The 20591-nt window shown below is 45.2% G+C and overlaps 4 protein-coding genes across 5 annotated transcripts; 3 read left to right on the forward strand and 1 right to left on the reverse strand.

Moving 5' to 3' along the window:
- The first annotated feature begins 392 nt into the window (after positions 1-392).
- On the forward strand, positions 393-6278 carry dhx32b (DEAH (Asp-Glu-Ala-His) box polypeptide 32b). The gene is made up of 11 exons (XM_053875677.1): positions 393-768; positions 882-1075; positions 1870-2245; positions 2308-2535; positions 2634-2727; positions 2789-2938; positions 3654-3845; positions 3954-4094; positions 4214-4404; positions 4827-5017; positions 5880-6278. The coding sequence occupies exons 1-11, from the start codon at positions 517-519 to the stop codon at positions 6037-6039; spliced, it is 2169 nt and encodes a 722-aa protein (XP_053731652.1). The 5' UTR covers positions 393-516; the 3' UTR covers positions 6040-6278.
- On the reverse strand, positions 4441-14985 carry edrf1 (erythroid differentiation regulatory factor 1). Of its 2 annotated transcripts, XM_053875676.1 has the most exons (26): positions 14895-14985; positions 14615-14699; positions 14335-14543; positions 13378-13444; positions 13177-13302; positions 12972-13096; positions 12755-12896; positions 12440-12541; positions 12225-12346; positions 12039-12150; positions 11820-11967; positions 11644-11755; positions 11415-11526; positions 10819-11103; positions 10670-10741; positions 10366-10513; positions 10079-10270; positions 9597-9797; positions 9310-9528; positions 8339-8565; positions 8116-8274; positions 7897-8046; positions 7616-7769; positions 6848-6957; positions 6621-6787; positions 4443-6555 (listed from the first exon to the last, which is right to left on the reverse strand). In XM_053875676.1, the coding sequence occupies exons 2-26, from the start codon at positions 14696-14698 to the stop codon at positions 6402-6404; spliced, it is 3699 nt and encodes a 1232-aa protein (XP_053731651.1). In that variant the 5' UTR covers position 14699; positions 14895-14985; the 3' UTR covers positions 4443-6401. The 2 variants fall into 2 exon arrangements, with proteins under 2 accessions (XP_053731650.1, XP_053731651.1); XM_053875675.1 differs by having other exon boundaries at positions 4441-6555; positions 6621-6957; positions 12440-12547.
- A 757-nt stretch (positions 14986-15742) lies between these two features.
- Positions 15743-17897, forward strand: si:ch1073-143l10.2 (uncharacterized protein LOC565165 homolog). Its single transcript, XM_053875530.1, has 7 exons — positions 15743-15931; positions 15998-16058; positions 16136-16217; positions 16424-16497; positions 16583-16834; positions 16902-16990; positions 17554-17897. Exons 1-7 carry the CDS (start codon positions 15844-15846, stop codon positions 17613-17615), a joined length of 708 nt encoding a protein of 235 aa, XP_053731505.1. The 5' UTR covers positions 15743-15843; the 3' UTR covers positions 17616-17897.
- A 526-nt stretch (positions 17898-18423) lies between these two features.
- tex36 (testis expressed 36) lies at positions 18424-19121 on the forward strand. Its single transcript, XM_053876057.1, has 3 exons — positions 18424-18551; positions 18729-18803; positions 18879-19121. The coding sequence occupies exons 1-3, from the start codon at positions 18435-18437 to the stop codon at positions 19119-19121; spliced, it is 435 nt and encodes a 144-aa protein (XP_053732032.1). The 5' UTR covers positions 18424-18434.
- Positions 19122-20591: the final 1470 nt, after the last annotated feature.

Here is a 20591-nt window from a genome sequence, read left to right on the forward strand (position 1 = left end):
AGCTCAGTAGGTGGCGCTTGCAGTTTGAAATGAAGCAAGGTTTCATGGACGTAGCTGCGCAAGGCCAAAGAGCAATGAGCGCCGTCTACTGGCCGCTGAAAATGAAGACTGTTTCATGAAGCTTTGACACCCAGTGAAAAAAAATTTAATTTGTTGTTCCTTTTTCTCAGTTCAAGATACAAATCATTCGAAACCTCCCATGCTTTTGTTTGTTATGGGTCTTTAATATGCCTCTGTACTTCATGACCAATGGAGCTGGAATGTATTTCCAACTGTGCTCCCTCCAGTGGCCTATGAACGCAGTAGCACTCTAAAGTTCTGCCCCCTGCTGTGTGTTTGTCAGTGTGTGTGCGTGTGAGTCTCATCTGTTTCCTGCTGCTCTGTGATGGGATTAGAAGCCACATGACAACATTGTGCCGGGCAGCGCCTCTCTCAGTCTCAGCTTCACTTTCACAGCAAGTGTGTCATCCACAGCTCTTTCACATGAGGTCGGGTCGCGCTTGCTTCTGACCTGCGATGGAAACTTCATCTTCCGAGGAGGTGTCTGACAGGGGCTCCAGCTCCGGGGTGACAAGAGACAGAGAGCGTGACAGCATTCTGGAGATTAATCAGTTTGATGGACTGCCGTTCTCCTCCAGATTCTACAAGTTGCTGAGGGAACGTGAGCAGCTGCCAGTGTGGAAAGCCAAGAAAGGATTCCTGGACACTTTAGCCAGAGAACAGTTTGTTGTTGTCAGCGGCCCTGCCAACACAGGAAGGAGCTCTCAAGTGAGTAGCGCCAGCGTTTAGATTTTCACTCGCACATTTTATTTACCACCGAGCAGATTGTCCCGCTCGGGCTCTGGGAGTGGACGTAAACAATCCATTTCGCACTGAAACAGATTCCAGAGTGGTGCGCCGAGTTCTGCCTGTCGCGCCGCTTCCAAGACGGTGCCGTGGTTTCAACACAGACTGACGCCCAGCAGGCGGTCCATCTGGCCCTCAGAGCGGCCGACGAGATGGACGTCAACATCGGACATGAAGTGGGCTACAGTGTCCCCCTGGAGTCGTGCTGCACCAGCGACACCATCCTCAGGTCTGACCTCACGATAAAGCTGTGAGATCTGCTGCTTCTGGTGACGCACAGTGTCCCACACAAAACGACACAAGCTTTCTAACAAACAAAGGACTGCAGAGGTCTGTTTTCAGGGACTGGTCGGTTCTTTGTCGACCCATATGTCACCCTGATTCCCTCCTCAGTCACCGTGGGAACAATGGGAGTCAGGGGGATTAGTTTCGCGCCAGCAGCAAGAATCGACTCCAGACTAATTACCCGAGTATATAACGCTGTAACAGAATGTGGATTTGCGTCGCTTGTCAGCGTCATATATTTCCTTTACAACGCATCGGAACTCTTCAAATCCACATAATAAACACGATGCAGACGCTCCAAAGCCTCTTAGCTGTATTCACTTAGGGTTGTCAAATGCCTACATAGTCACCCATCCAACTGTAACTGAACTCAGGTTCTTGCTGCAGGGACAAACTTCCTGTTCCACTTCTGAGTCTGCCTTGCACCCGAAAAGCTCGGGGAGCTTACAGAAGGGATGAGCTCATATTGCTGTGAAAGGATGAAGTGATCGTGATAGTTGGGTGTGAGAACAGCCCCAAGGGACTGAAACCGACACTGGGGATCTTCCTTCGTCGCCTATGACTCCGGAGAAGGCACCTGATGCTCCGCTGCACATAACAGGGAACAAAGTTATATCTCAGCAGCAGAAATCATGAAGAGACCAGTGAGAGAGAGCAGCCTCAGGACACATGCTTGCATGTAGTTTCAGCACCTCCAAAGCACAGTTTCAGGGTGGTCATTATGTTTCTCACCCACAGGTTCTGCACCGACGACATGCTCCTGAGGGAAATGATGTCAGACCCTCTGCTGGAGCACTACGGTGTGGTGGTGGTGGACCAGGCTCACCAGAGGACCGTGGCCACAGACGTCCTGCAGGCGCTCCTGAAAGACATTGCCTTGCAGAGACCAGAACTTCGTGTTGTCCTCCTCATGGCTGTGGACCCCAGCCCCAGACACTCGGCCCACTTCACCGGCTCGCCAGCGCCTCTGATCCAGCTGGAGAATCCAGGCCTGGGCAAGGTGCTCTACTGCAGCTCGGGAAACGGGTACCTGTCCTCGGCACTTCATCTGGTGCTCCAGATCCACCAGGGGAAAGAGAAGGGGGACGTAGTTGTGTTTTTGGTCACGGGTCAGGTGAGCTCTCTTGGCATGTTTTTAAACTCCACCAGAGAATGAAAGACTTGGCTCCTGAACAGGAAGTAGATCTGGCTGTGGAGCTCCTGCGTAAAGAGAGCCTTCCTGTCGGTGGGTCCGAGCTACTGCCGATAGCTGTCCATCCCGGACGAACAAGTTTGTCATTGCTGATGGAGGAAGAGGTCAGTCAAGCGAGGAGGGTTTTTCTGACCTGCAGCCAGGGAGAAGATCTGTTTTGGAGTGTCCACTCCATAAACTTCGTCATCGACACCGGACTTGAAAAGAGGAATGTAAGTGATGGATGGAAGGATGGATGGACGGGCAACACGTTGCTTGATATAGAACCATGTCCTTGCAAAACGCAAACGTCCTCGTTGTCCTGATGCAGGTGTACAACCCCAGGATTCGCACCTACTCAGTCATCATTCAGCCGATCAGTGCCAGTCAAGCTTTGAGTCGCAGGCAACTCGCCCCGACAACAGGTGAGAGGTCATCATCCGAACGTCCCGAAGCCTTGCTGACCAGGATTCTTCCTCTTGGCAGGGACGTGTTTCTGCCTTTACCCTGAGGACAGGAAACTCCCCGCTGAGGTCCGGCCCCACATACTGGAGTCTGACATCACGCCCACCGTTCTGTTCTTGAAGAGGATGGACATCGCCGGACTGGGTCGCTGTGATTTCATCGACAGAGCAGGTGAGGAGCAGGAAAATGATCTGTTCTCAACCCAACCAGTGTTTGAAATGTTTCACCTCAGACCAGGAGAGATGAAGGTCTACTGACAAGTCATGACGCGCTGCAGCTGAACGCTTGCACCAAGTGTCAGCCTCTGCTGTTACAGGGCTGACGGACCAAAGCAAAGCAGCTCGGCATGTTAAGTGAGCTCCTCAGCCAAGTGGCTCATACTAACCCACAGTGTCGTCTTCATCAGAGAGAACTTCTGCTCAGTTTGTTGGGCTCTCTGGACAATAACCTCAGTGTTGGTGTTCGGTGATCCGTGCCTCAGCTGTTTTGTTTCGTTTCCCAATGACCTGAATCTCCGGTGCAGGTCGCTTGAGTTTGGTGAAAACGGGACGGTCATTCATCTTGCTGCAAAAACGAAGAGTCACAGCGCAGGATGGCAGATGTTGGCTCAGATTATCAAACTATAATCTGCTGCTGCTCTTTTTGTTATTGCTCTGAACAGACTCGGCCGGATTATTCCAAATTTATACCGGACAACAAGCAAATCTTGCCAGCATCAGGGGTTAAAAAACTGTTGTTTGAGTGCCTAAGAGCGTGTCCCAACAGACCTTAATGCCGCTGGCCTGGGTCACACTGGGTCTAGTGTTAAAGACACCCAGAGACAAAAACCCAAGAGAAACTTCTCACTCATTCCATAATCAACCTCAAAGACAAAACTTTCCTCCAGATCCTGAAGCTCTGATGCAGGCGCTAGAAGAGCTGGACTATCTGGCAGCTCTGGACAACAATGGAAACCTGTCCGAGATCGGAATCATCATGTCAGAGTTCCACATGGACCCGCAAATGGCCAAGACTCTGCTGGCGTCCTGCGAGTTCGACTGTGTCAGCGAGGTGGTCATCATCGCCGCCATGCTGACAGGTGAGACTCCATGCTTCCACCCTTAGAAGAAGGAGAATGGGTCCCATTTTATTTCAATGCCACTTTCTAAGTCACAAGTACACAGACTTTTTTTTTGTTTCCTCAAAGCTCCAAATTGCCTCACAAATCCACCTGTGGACTCAAAGCAGGAAGCGGTCCAGCGTCTTGTGAAGTTCCAGCATCCAGAGGGAGACCACTTCACCCTGGTCAACATCTACAAGGCTTTCAAACAGAACCAGCAGGAGCCTGGTGAGTTGACAAAGACTACTCCCAAGTATTCATTCAGTTAGCTCAGGAAATGGCTCCAGAGTCTCTCACAGATCACAGAGCTTCTACTTTTCCCTTGAAATAAGCTGCCCTCTCTCCAGACTGTGACGTGGAGTCGTGGTGTCGGAGCTTCCACCTGGACCACGCTGCTCTGCAGACAGTCGACGCACTTTGTTCTGAGTTCACTGACACACTGAGGAGGATCGAACTTCCTGTCTCACCACCAGCTTTTGGATCCAGGACCAACACAGCGAATATAAAACGAGCTCTGCTGGCTGGATTCTTCATGCAGGTCAGAACAATAGTGGACGAGGCTCACTCTAAACCCAGTCTACATGTGAGATAGTGCATATTCCATGAACAATGGAAATGTAATAATGTGAAAAATGGATCAATTTTACAGCACTCTAATGTGTTATAGACGAAACTATGGCATTAGAAACAATTGAGTTTTCAATAGAAAAATGATTGTCAAATAAATGGACTGAATTTTAATGTGAAAAAGCTGACCTGAAAAATTATAGAAATACTTTAAATTCTAATAAAAAATCAAGAAAATGTGAGGAAACAAGCAAAAAGACAAAAATAACTAAACAAGTTTTGCAGTTTTTAACTCATTTGGTTGAGAAATTGTAAGCTGTAAAAGCCAAACATATTTTACTCCTCACTACTCCTCCCCTGTCGTCTGCCATGTCTGTCTCTGGTCGGCTCCAGGTGGCTCGGGATGTGGATGGATCGGGAAACTATTTCATTTTGACAAACAAACATGTGGCGCAGATCCAGCCTCAGTCTGCTTACGGAGCCAACAACCCAAAAGAAGGTCTGCCAGAATGGGTTCTCTTCCACGAACACACCTTCGCCGAGGACAACTGCCTCAGAGTGGTCACCCGAATAGCTCCAGAAGAGTAAGTTCCGCATTCCGAGGAAGAGTTAGCCGGACTCTCCTCCTTCATGTTAAGAACTTTGTTTTTGTTTTTTTTGACACACATTCAACACAACCTGTGCATGAGTGTGTTCACATGATCTGACAACAGACCAACGTGTTGCTCTTCATACGATTCATCGGGTTTTAGCTCTTCGTATCTCTGACCACGTTCAGCTCTTCATCACGCTGACTGTGTTTAGCTCTTCATACCTAAGATGGTGTTTAACTCACCATCAGGCTGCACATGTCAAGCTCTCTCACCAGCAAAAGGAGCAGGACCAGTGCAATGTTTTCCGACCATGGAAAACATGGGGCTCTTCTTACGGATGACAATGTCCTAGCCCTCTCCGCAGCAGTACATATTGTGTCCATCAATACTGACTGTGCGGGACTATTACAGATGAAAGTCTCAGGCGTCTCAGTAGTATTTGTGAAACCTTCCCACCAGCTGAGTGTCAGACTCTTCTCACAACTGTGTCAAGCCATGGCTCTCTCTGTCAGACTTGCTCCACAGATGAAGGATTTCACACGATTCCGACTCTCCACTTGTCTGTCTGTAACACGCGCTTCCTGCGACTGGACGTGTCATTCCAGAGCCCAGGCTCCGTGTTGCGCACTCCAGAGCCTCTATTCACCAAGAGCTGGATTCTGACTGACACGTCCCTCTTCTGGCCAGACTTGTCACGCTGTCATAATCCCGCTCTTTAGTATGTAGAGGGGGATTATGGATGGCGCAGAGGTCTGTGAGAATGTGCAGCTCAACAAGGGATAAATCTCTTTGTCACGCTGTTCGCTTTCAATCGCCGCGATCGTCCCCCTGACCAAATGGGTCTTCCTCACAGGTTCCTCCAGATGGCGCCACAGTACTATTTCTACAACCTGCCTCCGAGCGAAAGCAAGAATCTCCTTCAGAGTATTTTGGACAACGAGGACGTGCAGGACCAACAGAAGTGCATAAGAACCCCGGAGGAACAGACTGCTGAACGCTGTGTCGTACAGTGAGCCACAAGCAGGACACACTTCTCTTTTCCACTGAAGTGCATTGGTGATCGATGCAAGGTTGCTCAGTTTAAAAACCCTTTATTTCCATGTCACAGCAAATCGGGCTGCTATGGCCCACACAAATGGGCCGGCTGAGTTCACCTTTGTACATAATGACACTGTCGTTTGGCTGAGTTGGAGATCTTCCACAAATGTCTTCAGTAAAAAGCATAAAATTAACAAAAACCTTCAACTTGTCCTCTGATTTACTACCATTTTCATTTTTTTTTTTTTTTTTTTTACAAAATGTACATTGCTAAAAGGTCCAAGGCGCTGAAGGTGATCGAAGCTTTGGTTCGGTCAGAGCCAGGTGTCGACGCCTGTCATGTCTGTGTGTCACCTCCTGTTTGTGGGCTCAGCTGCAGCAGGAGGTCCAGGTACAGCTTGACCCGCGTGACGAGAGACTCGCTCTTCCCGGAGCGCAGGAGTTTAGCATACACACTCTTGTACGTCCTCAACTGCTCCTCCTCCTTGTGGCTGCGAGAGAAATGACACGTCAGGCTCCTACACGACACATGCTCAGAGGACAGCTTCGTGATCACCTTGTTTTGCGCCTTTGAGTTGTCAAGAGTCTGATGGTTTCCAAGAGCAGGAAGGAGAAGCTGGACTCGAACACGCTGATGAGCTTCACCACCTCCTGAAGGTCCAGCCCCGGAGGAGCACCAGACGCCACGTCCGGAGACACAGCAGCTGGTTTGTTGGACTCACTCTGGAGGACCACAGACATGTAAGCAGTGACCTTACAGTCATCCGTGCCACTCAAGCTCACCTGCTCCTCCTGCAGCTCTTTCTCGATCAGCCTGAAGGCGTGGCAGGTCTCTGACATGATCTCCAGAGCTGCAGTCAGGCTCTTCAGCTTGGCATCGCTGCTGGTCTTCCCTGAGGAGAGCGTTGATACTGAGATGAGTTGGTCGTGAATTCAGTTATACAGCTGAAGCATTTAAACTGCTGAGATTGGTACCAAAACTGTTCAAAACTTCAGGGTCTCAATGATGAGGCGCGAGACAAGCTCCAAATAATAGAGCATAGTGAAACAAGACTTGGTCACGCATCCTTCTCTCCTCAGATATTTCCGTTTTAAACTATGAATTTTATTTAAAATGCACAAAATTATTTCTCAGAGATAATTCCATATCTGTTTGATTTTATCTCAAGAAGAGAATCAAATCTCTTTACTAACTTAATACAGATACCAGATAACACTGAAGAGGGTCTTCACGTAAACACGTATCAGGAGCTGAGAATCCAAACATGAAGCATTTTCCAACATGCACATGCTGGTTCCAAACAAGCCTCTAGATAGGTCTTGTTGGTACAGTGTAAACTTCTCTGACAGTGCTGTCAGTCTAACGTGACTCTGACTGCTGCATTCGCAGCAAGTACTTTTGTGAAGTGGATTACATGCTGATGAGAAAGTCAAGATGGCAGCCCATACACCACTTTCAGAGCTGAAAGAATGGCCTGGCGTTCAAAACGCTCGAGCTTCCATTCTGGACTCACACACTGTGCTGGTCTAATCCAGGCAGATGACACTCACCAGCCATGATGAATTCAGCGAACGCCACTCTCTCCAGCAGCGTGCGCAGCAGCTCGCAGGGAGCGTCTCTGAGGCTGACGAATAAGGTGACGGCTTTACTGTAATGCAGCTCCGCCAGGCTGCGATGCTGCTTCCTCATTTGTTCATTCCCAACCTGTTCCACGACAAACACACTTTCTGATGTTTTCCCGCTGCACTCCATTGGTCGACCTTCCTATTTTCAGATCTGCCTGAAGCGTGTGGTGAACTCTCAGGTGGTCCGTCTTATCAGGTGCACTGACCTGGTTCCGATAACAGCTGTGATACATGGAGCCCAGGCGATGGTGGATGGTCGCGGCTCTGTACTGGTAGAGTGGCTGTCGGGGCGACTCGGTCAGCAGGTCACAGAACTTGAGGGATTTCATCATCGCGTCTGTCACCTCGCGCTCGACCTTGAGGAGGATGAATCTCGTAAACCTCTCACATGTCTCAAGATTTCCGCTAAAGTTGGTGACACCGACCTGCTCCTGGGCCTTTCTGGACAGCGGAGCATAGTCCTGCTGAAGTGTGGCCAGAGTGAAGTACGTGGTGGACAGCTCCCAGTTCACACTGTCCCACACTCCCGGATGGTTTTCCCTGGTGGCCAGTGACCTCATGGCGCGCAGGTAATAGTCGATCGCCTAAGATTGGATCGGTTCGGTTAAACACGGATGAGTCTGTGCCACAAGACTTCAGGTGAGTCACCTTATTGTAGTAGCGCGACTCCTCTGGTGAGAACTCTCCTCTGCTCCCGGAGGCAGATGCCAGGCAGTGAGCTTGGGCGCAGATTCTCATCAGCCGCCCCGTGTTGCACAGCAGCAGCGCCATGTTGGTGCTGTCGCTGATGGCCTCAAAGTTCTTCATGCCCTTCTCAAAGAAGGCAAAACTCTTTTTCCACATTTCCTGCTCTGCTGCAGACACAGAGCACCTGACTGGAGAGGAAAGAAGCACATTGGAAAAAGGATTGTTGAAGAAACACAGGTCAACAAACGGCTGCACAGGCTCGCCATAACATTAACCTATAAAATTCAAGACTTATTTAGCATCTGAAATATCTTTGATAGTTATTATCTCCAATGGAGAGCAGTATCGCTCACTCAACACGCAGACAGAGAGAAGAGTAGTCTAAGCTTGAGCTAGTGAAGCTTCACAAAACTGTGTCGGTACTTTAAGATTCCACTTGAAGGCACTCTTCACTGTATATAATCTTTAGCGCTGCAAAGGCTATTTTGAATGAAACCACGCATCTTTTTAAACCAAGAGCGCCGCCTACTGACCAGAAAATGAGGACTCATGTTTCATGAAGCTTCATCATCCCATCACTACCGAAGAGTAAAGCATCACTACAAAAACAATGTTGTCTCTTCCACATCCATCTACCAACATGTCCTGAAAAATCTTTTGCTTGTTTTTACATTACTCTGCCAACAGGCAAACCGAGATACAATAGAGGAAAATAAAACGTGGGGAGAAACACCCCCAAGGTACAAAATGTATGGCAGCAGTTGGTTAAGAAACATTTGAATTCATTCATGATTAAACGTGTTCAAATGTGAAAACTGTTGTAGTGACTGTGATTGACCTTCACAGAAGAAAAAAATGTCTGAATAGTTTGACACTTTTTTAGATCTGAAGTTTTAAGACAAGACTTTCTCTCATCGCTCGCATGTTGTTACCTTCTTTCTCTGACAGCATGGTTGCCGCCTGGTTCATGTAGAACACGCCCATCTCATTCCGGATGTTTCCGAGTCTCTTCAGCACCTGAGCCAGCTGATCGGACGAGTCATCCTTCAGAACATCCGACACAAGCAGCTCGTACGCTGCTTCATAGCATTTGCTGCTGACAAACAGCTGGTACTCCGGGTCGGTGGCCATGTCCGTCGCCATGGTGAACGCTGGAGAAGAAAACAGGAATGGTGAGCTCAGGATGATGATGTGGTCAAGCAAGGGCTACAACACCGACCCTGGCAGCTGCTCTCCCTGTGGAGGCTGTGGAGGATCTCCTGGTCGTCCTTGGTCTGGTAGCTGTATTCCTCCTGGTATGCTGCGCGGTTGTTGGAGTTTTGGGCCAACATCAACTGGATGTCCCCACACAAGGACAAACACTGGCTATGAAAGTGCAGAACATGAGGGTGCAGCGTGCCGCTGACTGAACAGTAGGCATCTGCAGAGAGAGGAGAAAGTCATTCTGCCTTTCTAAAATTACATTTTTGACAGTGATTTAAACACATTTGACAACGTTATACAGTTACACTTGTATTTAGTTTAGTAAAGTACGTTCAGTAAAATAAGCAAATACTTGGCAACTGAATAAATCTGATGTTTTAATTCAGCGAACCAAAGTAGACTATAGAACACACATGGCTTGTGATTAAGTTGTTGCAAAGAATAGAATTGTGTCAGTGTCAGCGAGTGCCTGGGATCTTGGTAGAGTCAGGGACCCACCATAGCACTGCAGCGAGAGCTTGATGTAGCGCAGGGCTCGGCCGTACTTCAGCAGATTTGTCGCCGCATCGGACAGAACGTAATACGCTTTGGAAGCTTTGAGGAAGAGCTGCAGCTTCATGTGGTGCTGCCACGAGCCTGGAATCATCCCAGATCGAGTGGGGTGTTTCTGGTTCCCCTGAAGAGGCCCAGCTGAGAGACATTCACATTAGCACCAACTCTACACCGATGTCATCTGAATTGTTCTCTTGAGCTAATCCTGGACAGATTTTGCCATAGATCCAAACCTCTATCGATGAGGAGCGAGATTCCCTTCTCGGCGGCACAGGCTCCGATGGCACTTCTGTCCTCATATTTCAGAGGGATGGGCGTGCTGGGGTCGGCAGCAGGGAGGTCACTCTCCTTCTTGATGCTGCCGTCGACTGCTTTTAAACCCTGTGATGTAGTCACACACACGTATCATAGCTTCGACTAACTTCTGCTTCATGTTCTGCAGCTCTCACAGCAAACAGAGAATTGAGAATCTAAAGAAGCCGAACACAAACTAAAACAAGAACGTATAAATTGGCCCTTAAAATAGAAGGAACCTGCCTTCAGCACGCAGCTCAGCACATGTCGGCATCGCTCCTCCTTGTCTTGAGAGACGGGGAAAGCACAATTCGGCTGTGAAAAAAAAAAGAAAAAGTCGTTGAACACAAAGTGAAAACCATTGCAGAGCAAGGTTGAACCTTGGGGCTCACTCTGATCAGTTGTGTGGATTTGTATTTCTCAGGAACAGACAGCTCCTCTACAGAGTGAATGACAGCAACGGCTTTGCTGTCGTCCTGCGAGCTGGAGCCGTTACTGAAGCAGTTGTCATCGCTGTCGTCCTTCAACTCCTCGTCATCCTCCTCGTCTTCCACGGCGTCTTCGTCGCTGTAGCTATCCTCCGAGCCACCCGCTCCGAGCGACTCCTTCTCATCCTCCTCGGGAAGCTCGTCGAGCTGGAACAGCTCTGACAGCATGTAGTGAGCCGAGGCGATGATCTGGACCGAGGGAGAAGACATCAAGGATTACATTTTGTTGGAAATGGTTGGACATTATATCTCATAAAAGAGTTGTATTTAAAAGCATGTTCCAGAAAAACAACCAAAGAGATGCCAAAAAGCGCACATGCATCTTGTCAATGTACTTTAGAGAACAGTAAGTTGACATGTATGCTCTTTTTTGTACTGATATTGTCTCCTTAACATAAGACAACAATCCTAAAACGACTGAACAAGGGGAAGGTCAAGAAGACGGAGCCCACCTTGTGTGTAGCAGACAAACCCACTCCTGATATTGATGTCATATTTACCTGTGGATGTCTCTCCTCGTCGAGAAGCTTGACACAGTTAAGGAGCAGAGTCCTGATGGTGCCGTAGTGCTTCCTGTTCTGCCTGGCCTTCAGCATGAGATTTCTGGCAACTCTGAACAACAAAGGGACAGACGGCATTACACCGACTTACACTTGGATTTGAGAGACCCTACAAAAGTGCAATTTACAGTAGAGTATGGCATTAAAAACAACTGTTTGAGTTACATACTTGTACAGCAGCACAGCCACAGGGAGAGTGAAGGGATTCTGATACTTCTCCTCCTCAGCCTCCTCACACAGCGTTGTGAGGTCGTAAAGCTTCACAATGTCACTGCCACTCGCTGAGTATCGAAGAGACAAATAAGAATACGGACATCTTCAATAAAGTCTCCGGTCATCGGTTACCTTTGAAAAGCCAGTAGGTGTGGCCCTCTTTGGTGCAGTTGGACTTTAGGAAGGAGAGGATGTTCTGCGCAATGTCTTTGACCACTCTGGTGGAGAAGGTCGAGTTCTCCAGGTGAGGAATGTCCTCCGTCTTTATCATCTCATATTTCTGCATGAACCCATGTGGTTATCAACAAGTGGTCATTCAACATGATACTAAGCTAGACAGTATGAATTTACCTGGACAATCCCATTAACGTGAAAGCACATGACGAGCTCAGGGACATTGCACATGAGATTGTCCAGCCAGTAGTCGATCCCTGTGAGAATATTGATGGGTTTATTGTTGTCCCTGAAAGAAGAAAAACAGTGAGTCACTACGCAGCAAAGCTAGGCTGGCATTAGAACACAGGACGTCCAAGTCACCTGAGTCTCAGACTGACAGCGGGGTAACGACCACCTCCAAAGATGGGCATGTTCGACCCCACCAGCATGTGGATATCCTCAAACGTCCACATGATGTTGCGCACAAAGTCATTTCTCAAACCCTGCTTCAGATAAACACCATATTTGGATCAGTCTTTCCATCCATTTTATAAGTTAAAAAAATAAAAATCCTGGGCCAGGTGTGGTTGTCGCACCTGACTATTCTCTCCTTCATTGAAAAGAGTGAGTAGATTCTGCTCTTTCGGTGTCAAAGTCACTTGGTCCAAGGCAAAGATGCTATCATCTGGAACACTTTCCTGCACCTCAGAGAACAAAATTTCTATGTTGGTCAAGCTACTTCATACTTCAAATCACCGGGCACTTTCATGAACCTCTAATGTGCCCACAGGAAGCCACTCAAAAAGCACAAATATGAGCAGAGAGGATGAAGTAATAGAAATACCATCATAACATTTGAAGCTAAATGCTTTCATTTTTGTCGTCACATCTCAAGGCAAACAAGCTAATACCTGCTTATGATCAGCTGATCCCTCAGTGACAGAAGAGCCTGCGATGGTGTTTGGCCAAGAAGAGCTGTAGTCCTCTGACCCAGTTTTATCATCCTCATCAAAATTGTCTGAGACAGGCTCAGCAGCAGCATCGCCATTTATACTATAAGAAACAGAAAAATATTTTCAAGAGTTGTCCTGGGCTAAAGAAAAACAACTAAAAAACACAGGTACTCACCTGTAATAAAGAAACTTTGACAAAATAGCCTTCTGATACCAATGTTCTTTACTCTTTTTTTTCCTTTGCCACTTCTGATCAATCAATCTCTGATAGAATTCCTTCAGCCACGTCCAGTCACCTGTCTATAATACATACACACACACACACAACACAAGTTGTTCAGGGTGAAGGCTTGGTTTTAGTGTGCATGAAGACGTAGTACCTGTGAAGATCTCATGAAGAGCTCCTGAATGTCTAACTCATCCAACAGCAGAGTTCGGCCCACACGGTGGACAGCCATACTGACGTGTGACTTGCTATAAGGAATTTTCAAAAGCTTCTTGATGTTCTAAAATGATTTTGGGGAAAAAAAACATTTTAGGAGTGTAGTTATAATTGCACAATCAACCAGGAGAAAACAAACCTCAGAATCAGCCACAACGTCCACATCATCCCCTATACAATCTATGAAATCGTACGCCATTCCAAAACTGAAAAATAGGAAAAACCAACAAAAGAATTTAAATTTAATTAATTCATTAAGTACATATTGTTACTGTATCAAGTGTTTGCCGCAAAAATATACATTAATCAGCAATAACATGATACTGACAACCCACCACTCACCCACCCTTCATCTAACATATAATACGAGTTTAGGGTAAAATCAAATGTACAGTGCTACCTCAGTTCTCGACCATAATCCGTTCCAGACGGCTGTTCGAGAAGCGATTTGTTCGAAATCTGAATAGCTTTTTCCCATTACAATGAATGGAAAAAGAAATAATGCGTTCCAAGCCTTAAAATAGGCTTTTGTGGGAGTGAATGTAGAGTGTCTGCTGCAGGTGCGCTGTTCCTCTATCTGTGTGGCCGCTGCATGTGGGAGGGGTTGCTGAGTGAGTGACGTCTCTCCAGAAGTGAAGAGGTGCCCGGTGCGTGTCCAGCTCTGAATGTGGGCTTCTGTGCAGTTTGGCTGTGACAAAGTCATAAACCAAGTAACGCTCTGTCCCAGACTCGCCTCATCCCTGTCCCAGCTCCAGCCCACAACAGGACATCAAACCCTGGAGTGAGCACTCCAGCCTCGGAGGTGTGGAGAGCGAGCACCTCCCCTGTGACACTCTACCACGGTCCAGTGTGGTGACAGGAAATAGTTTTACACCTCAATATGAAGGTACAGTCGCTGCGTTATACACATATTTGTTCGAACTCCAATTTGTTCGAAGTCCGGGACATTCGAAAACCGAGGTACCACTGTATTTCCTTGATTATCGTTGATCCTTCGGGAATACAGTTGGAATGGAAGCCTTGTCTTTCATGTCGAATTCCCCTATATCTAAGCGAAGGCCTCGCTTATTCATCGAACGCCAAGTTAACATCATACCTGGAAAAGGGTTTGCTCTTGCTGCTGGAGCCCAGCGAAGTGGCCCCTGCACTGCCAAGCTGTGGGTTGTCTCTTAACCAGTTAGTAGGAGGTAACTTGAGGTCTGTCTTCTCCTGAGGAAGGGCATAGCTGGTGGGCGGTGGGGCAGCGGAGTACTTGACCACAGCACAGCTCTTTATTTCGCTGGTGCTCGGCAACATAGCACCATCCTGAAAATGAACAAACGTGGTTATTAACAAGGCGTAGCAGCGATAATGTCATATAAAGTCTGCTGACGTACATTTTTATCTTCAGAGCAGCTGTTCTCTTCTTGTACTTTCTCCAACGGCGGCACAAAATCACCGTTCGCAGGTGGAGAGCTCATGCTGGAAAAGACCGAGGAAGCCTTCATGCCGAGTGATTCGAAATGGAACAACAGCAAGGCAACACGTCAGTGAGGCGGGCAACTTGCTCCACCACAACTTACAGGACTCAAAGACAAACTGCAGCGTCTGGGCAGCGCGTGTCTCGTTGACACGAATTTTTATTCAACCACGAAAGAGGAGTTTGAAGCTACTTACGTGCACTAACTGTCTGGAACTTGCAGGACTACATTATAAGAGACGTGAAACGCGTCTCTTGTTTTCATCTCAGCTGTTTCCACAGCACACGCGCAGGCTAGGGCTAGCGACAACTTCCGGGTTCACAGCCCGGCAAACATTCAAAAGCAACATTCTTAAAACGCTAAAACTAAATTATTTTGTATCTATTACACGCTTGAATCTATGTGATGGTGTCTTGTATGTTTAAAGGGAAAATAATCGTTTAAAATAATTGAAACAGAAACTCGAACCGGAAGTGAAATACGCGCTCTTTCTGCTCTCGAGAGTTCGAGAGTGCTGAAGAATTATATATATTAAAAAATCCTAACCATTTCAATACTAATTTGGAAACCTTTTTTTTTTTTTTTTTACTTAACTTTAACATCCTGTAAGAATAAACAATTAAAGAAAATGTACTTTTCTCCCCCGCTGGTCCAAATTCCTTACCGTTATTAAAGATAAAATGAAAAATAAGTCTGGTCATCGACATCACTAACATGTGCGTTAGTCTCAAAATGTTCGTTTCTTGTTTATTATTAGGATGAGCGCTTACCATTTAAAACCAACTACAAAGATTCAAGACACAAAACATTGAACAATGCTGGAGAAATTCAGTATATATTGAACAATTAACCCAAAATATGGATATCATTTAAGTTTACTTTTATTTAGTTATATTTTTCTACAATCCGAAAGGATAATATCGCGTCAAAACACATTGATTTCATCACCAGACAACTTTCATTTGGGCAGAACTGAATCAACAATGAACCTCCTGGTAAAGCAATTGTGACGTCACCGATCAGCTGACGCCTTTGTAAACTGGGAGGAGCAATAAAGATCGCTGGTGCCGGCTCATTCCTCACGGTCCCCCGACGCTTGGTACGACTGTAGTAGAACGGCAAGCGAACTGAAGTTTGAAACTACCATGCAAAGCTGGAAGAGTCACGTGGCGGCCAGTTTGCAGCGCAGAGACCGAGCAGAGAAGCTGCCCTTCATCGGCGTGTTCACGAGCTGTACGGGTCTTTTCTCGGATGAACTGATGGCCGATTGTTCACGGTGACACTCACTTCTCGTTCCAGTGTCTCAGCTGGAGGAACGCTTCGACGCTCGGACACAGTTTTTAGAGGAGACTAGTGAGAGGTTGGGAACTCAGATTTTCATAGCGCAATGTTAAGGTGAATATAAGTGAAACCATTTTTTTTATTATTTATGTTTAGACTGCCGGATCAGTGCGGAGTGGGGAATGAGGTGAGACTGCTTCAACTCCAATTGAGGGAAAGTGAACACCTGGCTGAAAAGGTGAGTTTGCTAGGGATAAAATCATCATAATAATAATAAACTGAATTAAGATGGTGTTCCACTTGCTAACTTGATCTTCATTGAAAGCTTGACTGTGTTAAACATGGGCTCTCTACTCGCCTCTGACTCTTGTCGACTTGTGACTCCAAATGGAACACATCACTAAAGTCCCATATTGACATTTGTATGGCCTTGTGTTGTCTCAGCTCTCTCAGACGGTCTCTGACTTGACCACGGTTTTACATCTGAAAGACGCTGAAGTGCAGCACTGGCACTCGAGGTAACTACTTCATGATACGCAAGTTCATCTTAGTCTACTTAAATCAGTTCATGCAATGGCCAATTCTGCGTTTGTTTCCTCTCAGTGTCGCCCGCCAACGCCAAGAGGTGCTCACTCTGGCCAAAGGCAGCAAGGCTCTGAGGACAAAACTCTGGGATCACGAGTACACCATCGAATGCCAAAGCAAAGAGCTGACGGCGCTTCAGAAGGAGCAGGCGGCTCTCCAGGAAGCTCTCACACAAGGCCGCAGAGAGAAAGAGGAACTTTTACAGCGATGGATGGCTGAGAAGATGCAGGAGGCCGACCGGCTCAACAAGTACAACGACGCGCAAGAACGGTAGGCTGCCGACGATGGCGTGCAAACAGATTGAGGGCTGTATTTTGAAGACTGTTTACATCCTAAGGTGGCAACGCTTGGCTCAGCATTTGAAGAAGAACGTCCGAAAGGAGATGGAGAAATCCAGCTGTGCAGCTGAAACGTCTGCCGCAAGCAGTAAGAAGCACCACCTTGTTTTTTCAGTCTCAAAAATGATTGTAACGGCCATCTTTTTCTTGTGCAGTCATGAAGGTTATTTCATTTTGTGCCAGTATGTATCTGATATGTTTTTAAGTACAGAAATAGTGACTGGAAAATAATGATTGTTTTCATTGAGGACCCATTCAAATCACAGATCTGGCTCTCAATAAAAGTGTTGCAGTACAAAACTAACCTCAGAGCTAGAAACTAATTTTTGACATATTTTCTTAATGAAACGTGATGACACTACATGGCACTGTCTGACAAAGACTGTCCCGATGTTGACCTTTGAACTTTCTCAACAAAGGGCAGACTTTATCTGCCTCAACACAATCACCATTTTTACTGAGCCTTTCTTATTCAGTCTGATATTTCAGATAATATTCTCACAAGCCTGACAGTGTCCACATTGATTGTCATGTATAAAATCATAATGTATGTGGATGATTGTGAACTTGATATTTCAATGGCTCAAAATGTGGATTCCCTGTTTTATAAAGTCATAAGACATTTTATTCTGATTTCATTTGTGTCCTCAGGAATGACGGCTGCTTCAGAAGTCTACCAGGGGCACGATTGTCAGTCCGCTACTAAAGTCTAGCAAACTAGCAACCTAACCTTTTCCTGAAGCTTTCATTAGATCTACTAACATACAAATGTAATGTCACGGTAGCAGCTATTTAAAGGGAGGACGGTTTAAACATGTGAACTTCTCCATCAAATGCATCAAGAGGACGACACAAGAGGAAAAACAATCTTGATGCAAATGACAAATGTTTTAATCCCGTCATGATGAAGACCATAAGGCATTGTGTTCTCTCAAATGTTTTATATTAAATATATCTTGTGACCAAGTTTTAAAAAAATGTAACATTTTGACCTTTGTAAAATAAAGTTTAACAATGTATGATCTTCTGGTATTTTTAAGTTCTATTTTTACTGGATAATTTGGCTGTTTATTTGTTTGAAAATATAAAAATAAAGATCATCTCGTTGATCTCTAAGTAATTTGAATGATAATTCTAGGTAAATATAATTATTAATTGAATTCATAGTGAATTTTGTATAGAAGATTTCATTAATACTTCTAAAATGAACATTAATGGAAAAAATATATAAAGCGTCTGATGTTTTATTTTTCAAATACATGTTGAATGTTAATGCAAAAACTGTCACAATATTAAATATTAAGTGTTATTTCCTTAATAATTTACTACTAATTAAAGTTGTTGACATTAGTTGCATTTGTTAGTAATGTTCAACTGACTGTACCGTCTTCTAGCTTTTGTCTTAGCTTTGCCTTTGTCTCTATCCGTTTGTTCCGTCTCCATGGTCACCAGACTCACTCTTTCGAAATGCTAGGAGGAAGTGAAAAGAAGCATTTCTCTATGGCAGCAAATAAAAACAACACTCTTCACGCATGCTACACAGCTGGCTTGTCGAAATTCTTTATCTGGAGGCTTCTACCAACTTGGGAATAATGCTGAGTCAGGTGAAATCCATGAACATCCAGCATTTATCTAACAAGAGTGAGCAGGTATGTTTGAGATGAAAAATATTTAAGTGTATGTAGGTGAATAATATACTTGATTTCAATTTCAAAGTTAACAAAAAAATCACTGGGCAATTTAGTATTGGGTTGAAAACTTGGGAAAACTTGCAGTATTTGGTTAAAAAACAAATCAGATTATGGAATATACAGTTTTTCTTTCAGTCAGGAAGGGACTATACATTCTCTGAGCATGACAACAAATATTCCTTGAAGGATGACGTCGACATCTTCAGCCAAGTAAGTCAACACTGAACTACAAATGTAAAAAAGTCATTTTTTGAGCCTTTGTTTTTCCATGCGTTTGACCTCCAGGGTGTGGGACGCAGGAAGCACTTCAGCTACAGCACACAGTACAAGTCCAGTATCTTTTGGGCTGCTGGAGCTGACAGCAGAAGTGAAGCAAGTCACGAATCAACCTACAAAACTGACTTCGTCAGACCTCAATCTGTACAAGTTCCAACCAGCTACAGACGGTTCCCACACAACCATCAAAACAAAGCAGCTGAGAAGAGTCGGACAGTACAGACGTGTCAATGGTTTGTTCATGGGATTTAACATGACAGTAACCTTTTTTACACTGAGACTATGAAATTCGAGTAATTTTTTCATTAAAAACTATCATAAAAGTGATGCTAATATTAGTACATAATTCTATTTCTGTATCTATTTGTTTGTCTGTTTGCTATTATGTTTACCAATAATAAACATATTTGTTGACAATGAAAAATGGCACATAACCTATTAACTATGTAACAAAACTTTTTTTTTTTTCAAAGCGTCATGCCGTTCCATAAAACGTTGAAGAAATTGCTTGCATCTTTTTGCTCACCACTAGAGGTCGCTAAAAGACAAGATAGTAATAGTCTCGCTCAAACGAGAATTATTTTACGTGACAACGCAAACCATTTGATATAATAATAACTTCGCCAATGCTTGTGCCTTTATACTGGGGGAAATGTAATCATTTATGGGTGTTTTTAAACGTTCGTAGAATTACATAGTGATTATATCTGATTATATTATTATATTATATATTTTTGGTGTATATATAATGTATAAAACATTGTTTTGTCCATGTTGTTCCACGACATAAAAAAAATAAAATAAATAAAATAAAGGCTGTAAAAGAGTTGGGTTTACTTGAAGATACAAGAAGGTTTTTTTTTTTTTATTCATCTCCATCGATCCTTCAAGACGCAATCTATAAGAAGAGGGAACGTGGGAGCAACTGCTCAAGAACACGGATGGAGGAAAAGCACTTAAGTAATAACCAGCACTTTGTTCTGAAGCTGATGTTTTCCTCCAGAGTACATTCTGACCAGCTGCCTTCTGTCTTTAAGTACCCACTGGAGAGATGTTTTTTGTTCTATCTTCGCCTTCTCTCTCGGCTGTAGTAATTAGAAGCTCAGCTTTCCCATCTGACCTTGACAGTGTTTGTTTTAATGCTCCAAAGACAAAGTAGCGAGACACGAATCTGGAACAGCCACATGTTGAATTCACTGTTCTCAGCGATGATCTCACACTGACAATGAAGCCAAGGACTATTGTGTACATACTTCAGGGAAGATGTAACAAAAGATGCACCAGAGAAATAAAAGCATCTAATAATATTTTCATTTTGGTAGAAAGAAAGATGATGAGTGCAACGGAGAGGATGTGGAAGCTTGTAGTAGCTGATAAAAAGGCCTTGAGAAGAGGACTTCTCTCGATTCTTTTCCAGTGCCACAGATGTTGTATTCCTTTTATTGAAGTCTTGGGAGCTGCTTGAACAGCAGACAAGCATGTCACCTGGGCTGCTCTCTTATTGGTTTGGTGACCATTTTTGCTGTGCACAAGTCAAAGTTGGACCCATATAATACACTACTGAGATACTACGGAGGAAATCTTCAAAAATATTTTCATTTTTAGAGAGGGTCTCTATAGAGAAAGGCAGGACTAACATGAATCAACAGGAGGCGTCACTGAACAGTTGATGAAGCAGCAGACTTGGACCGATCTACCTGCATGAAGTGACAACAAACCGAC

Source organism: Synchiropus splendidus, chromosome 9 (assembly GCF_027744825.2).
Source record: "Synchiropus splendidus isolate RoL2022-P1 chromosome 9, RoL_Sspl_1.0, whole genome shotgun sequence".
Lineage (NCBI taxonomy): Eukaryota > Metazoa > Chordata > Actinopteri > Syngnathiformes > Callionymidae > Synchiropus > Synchiropus splendidus.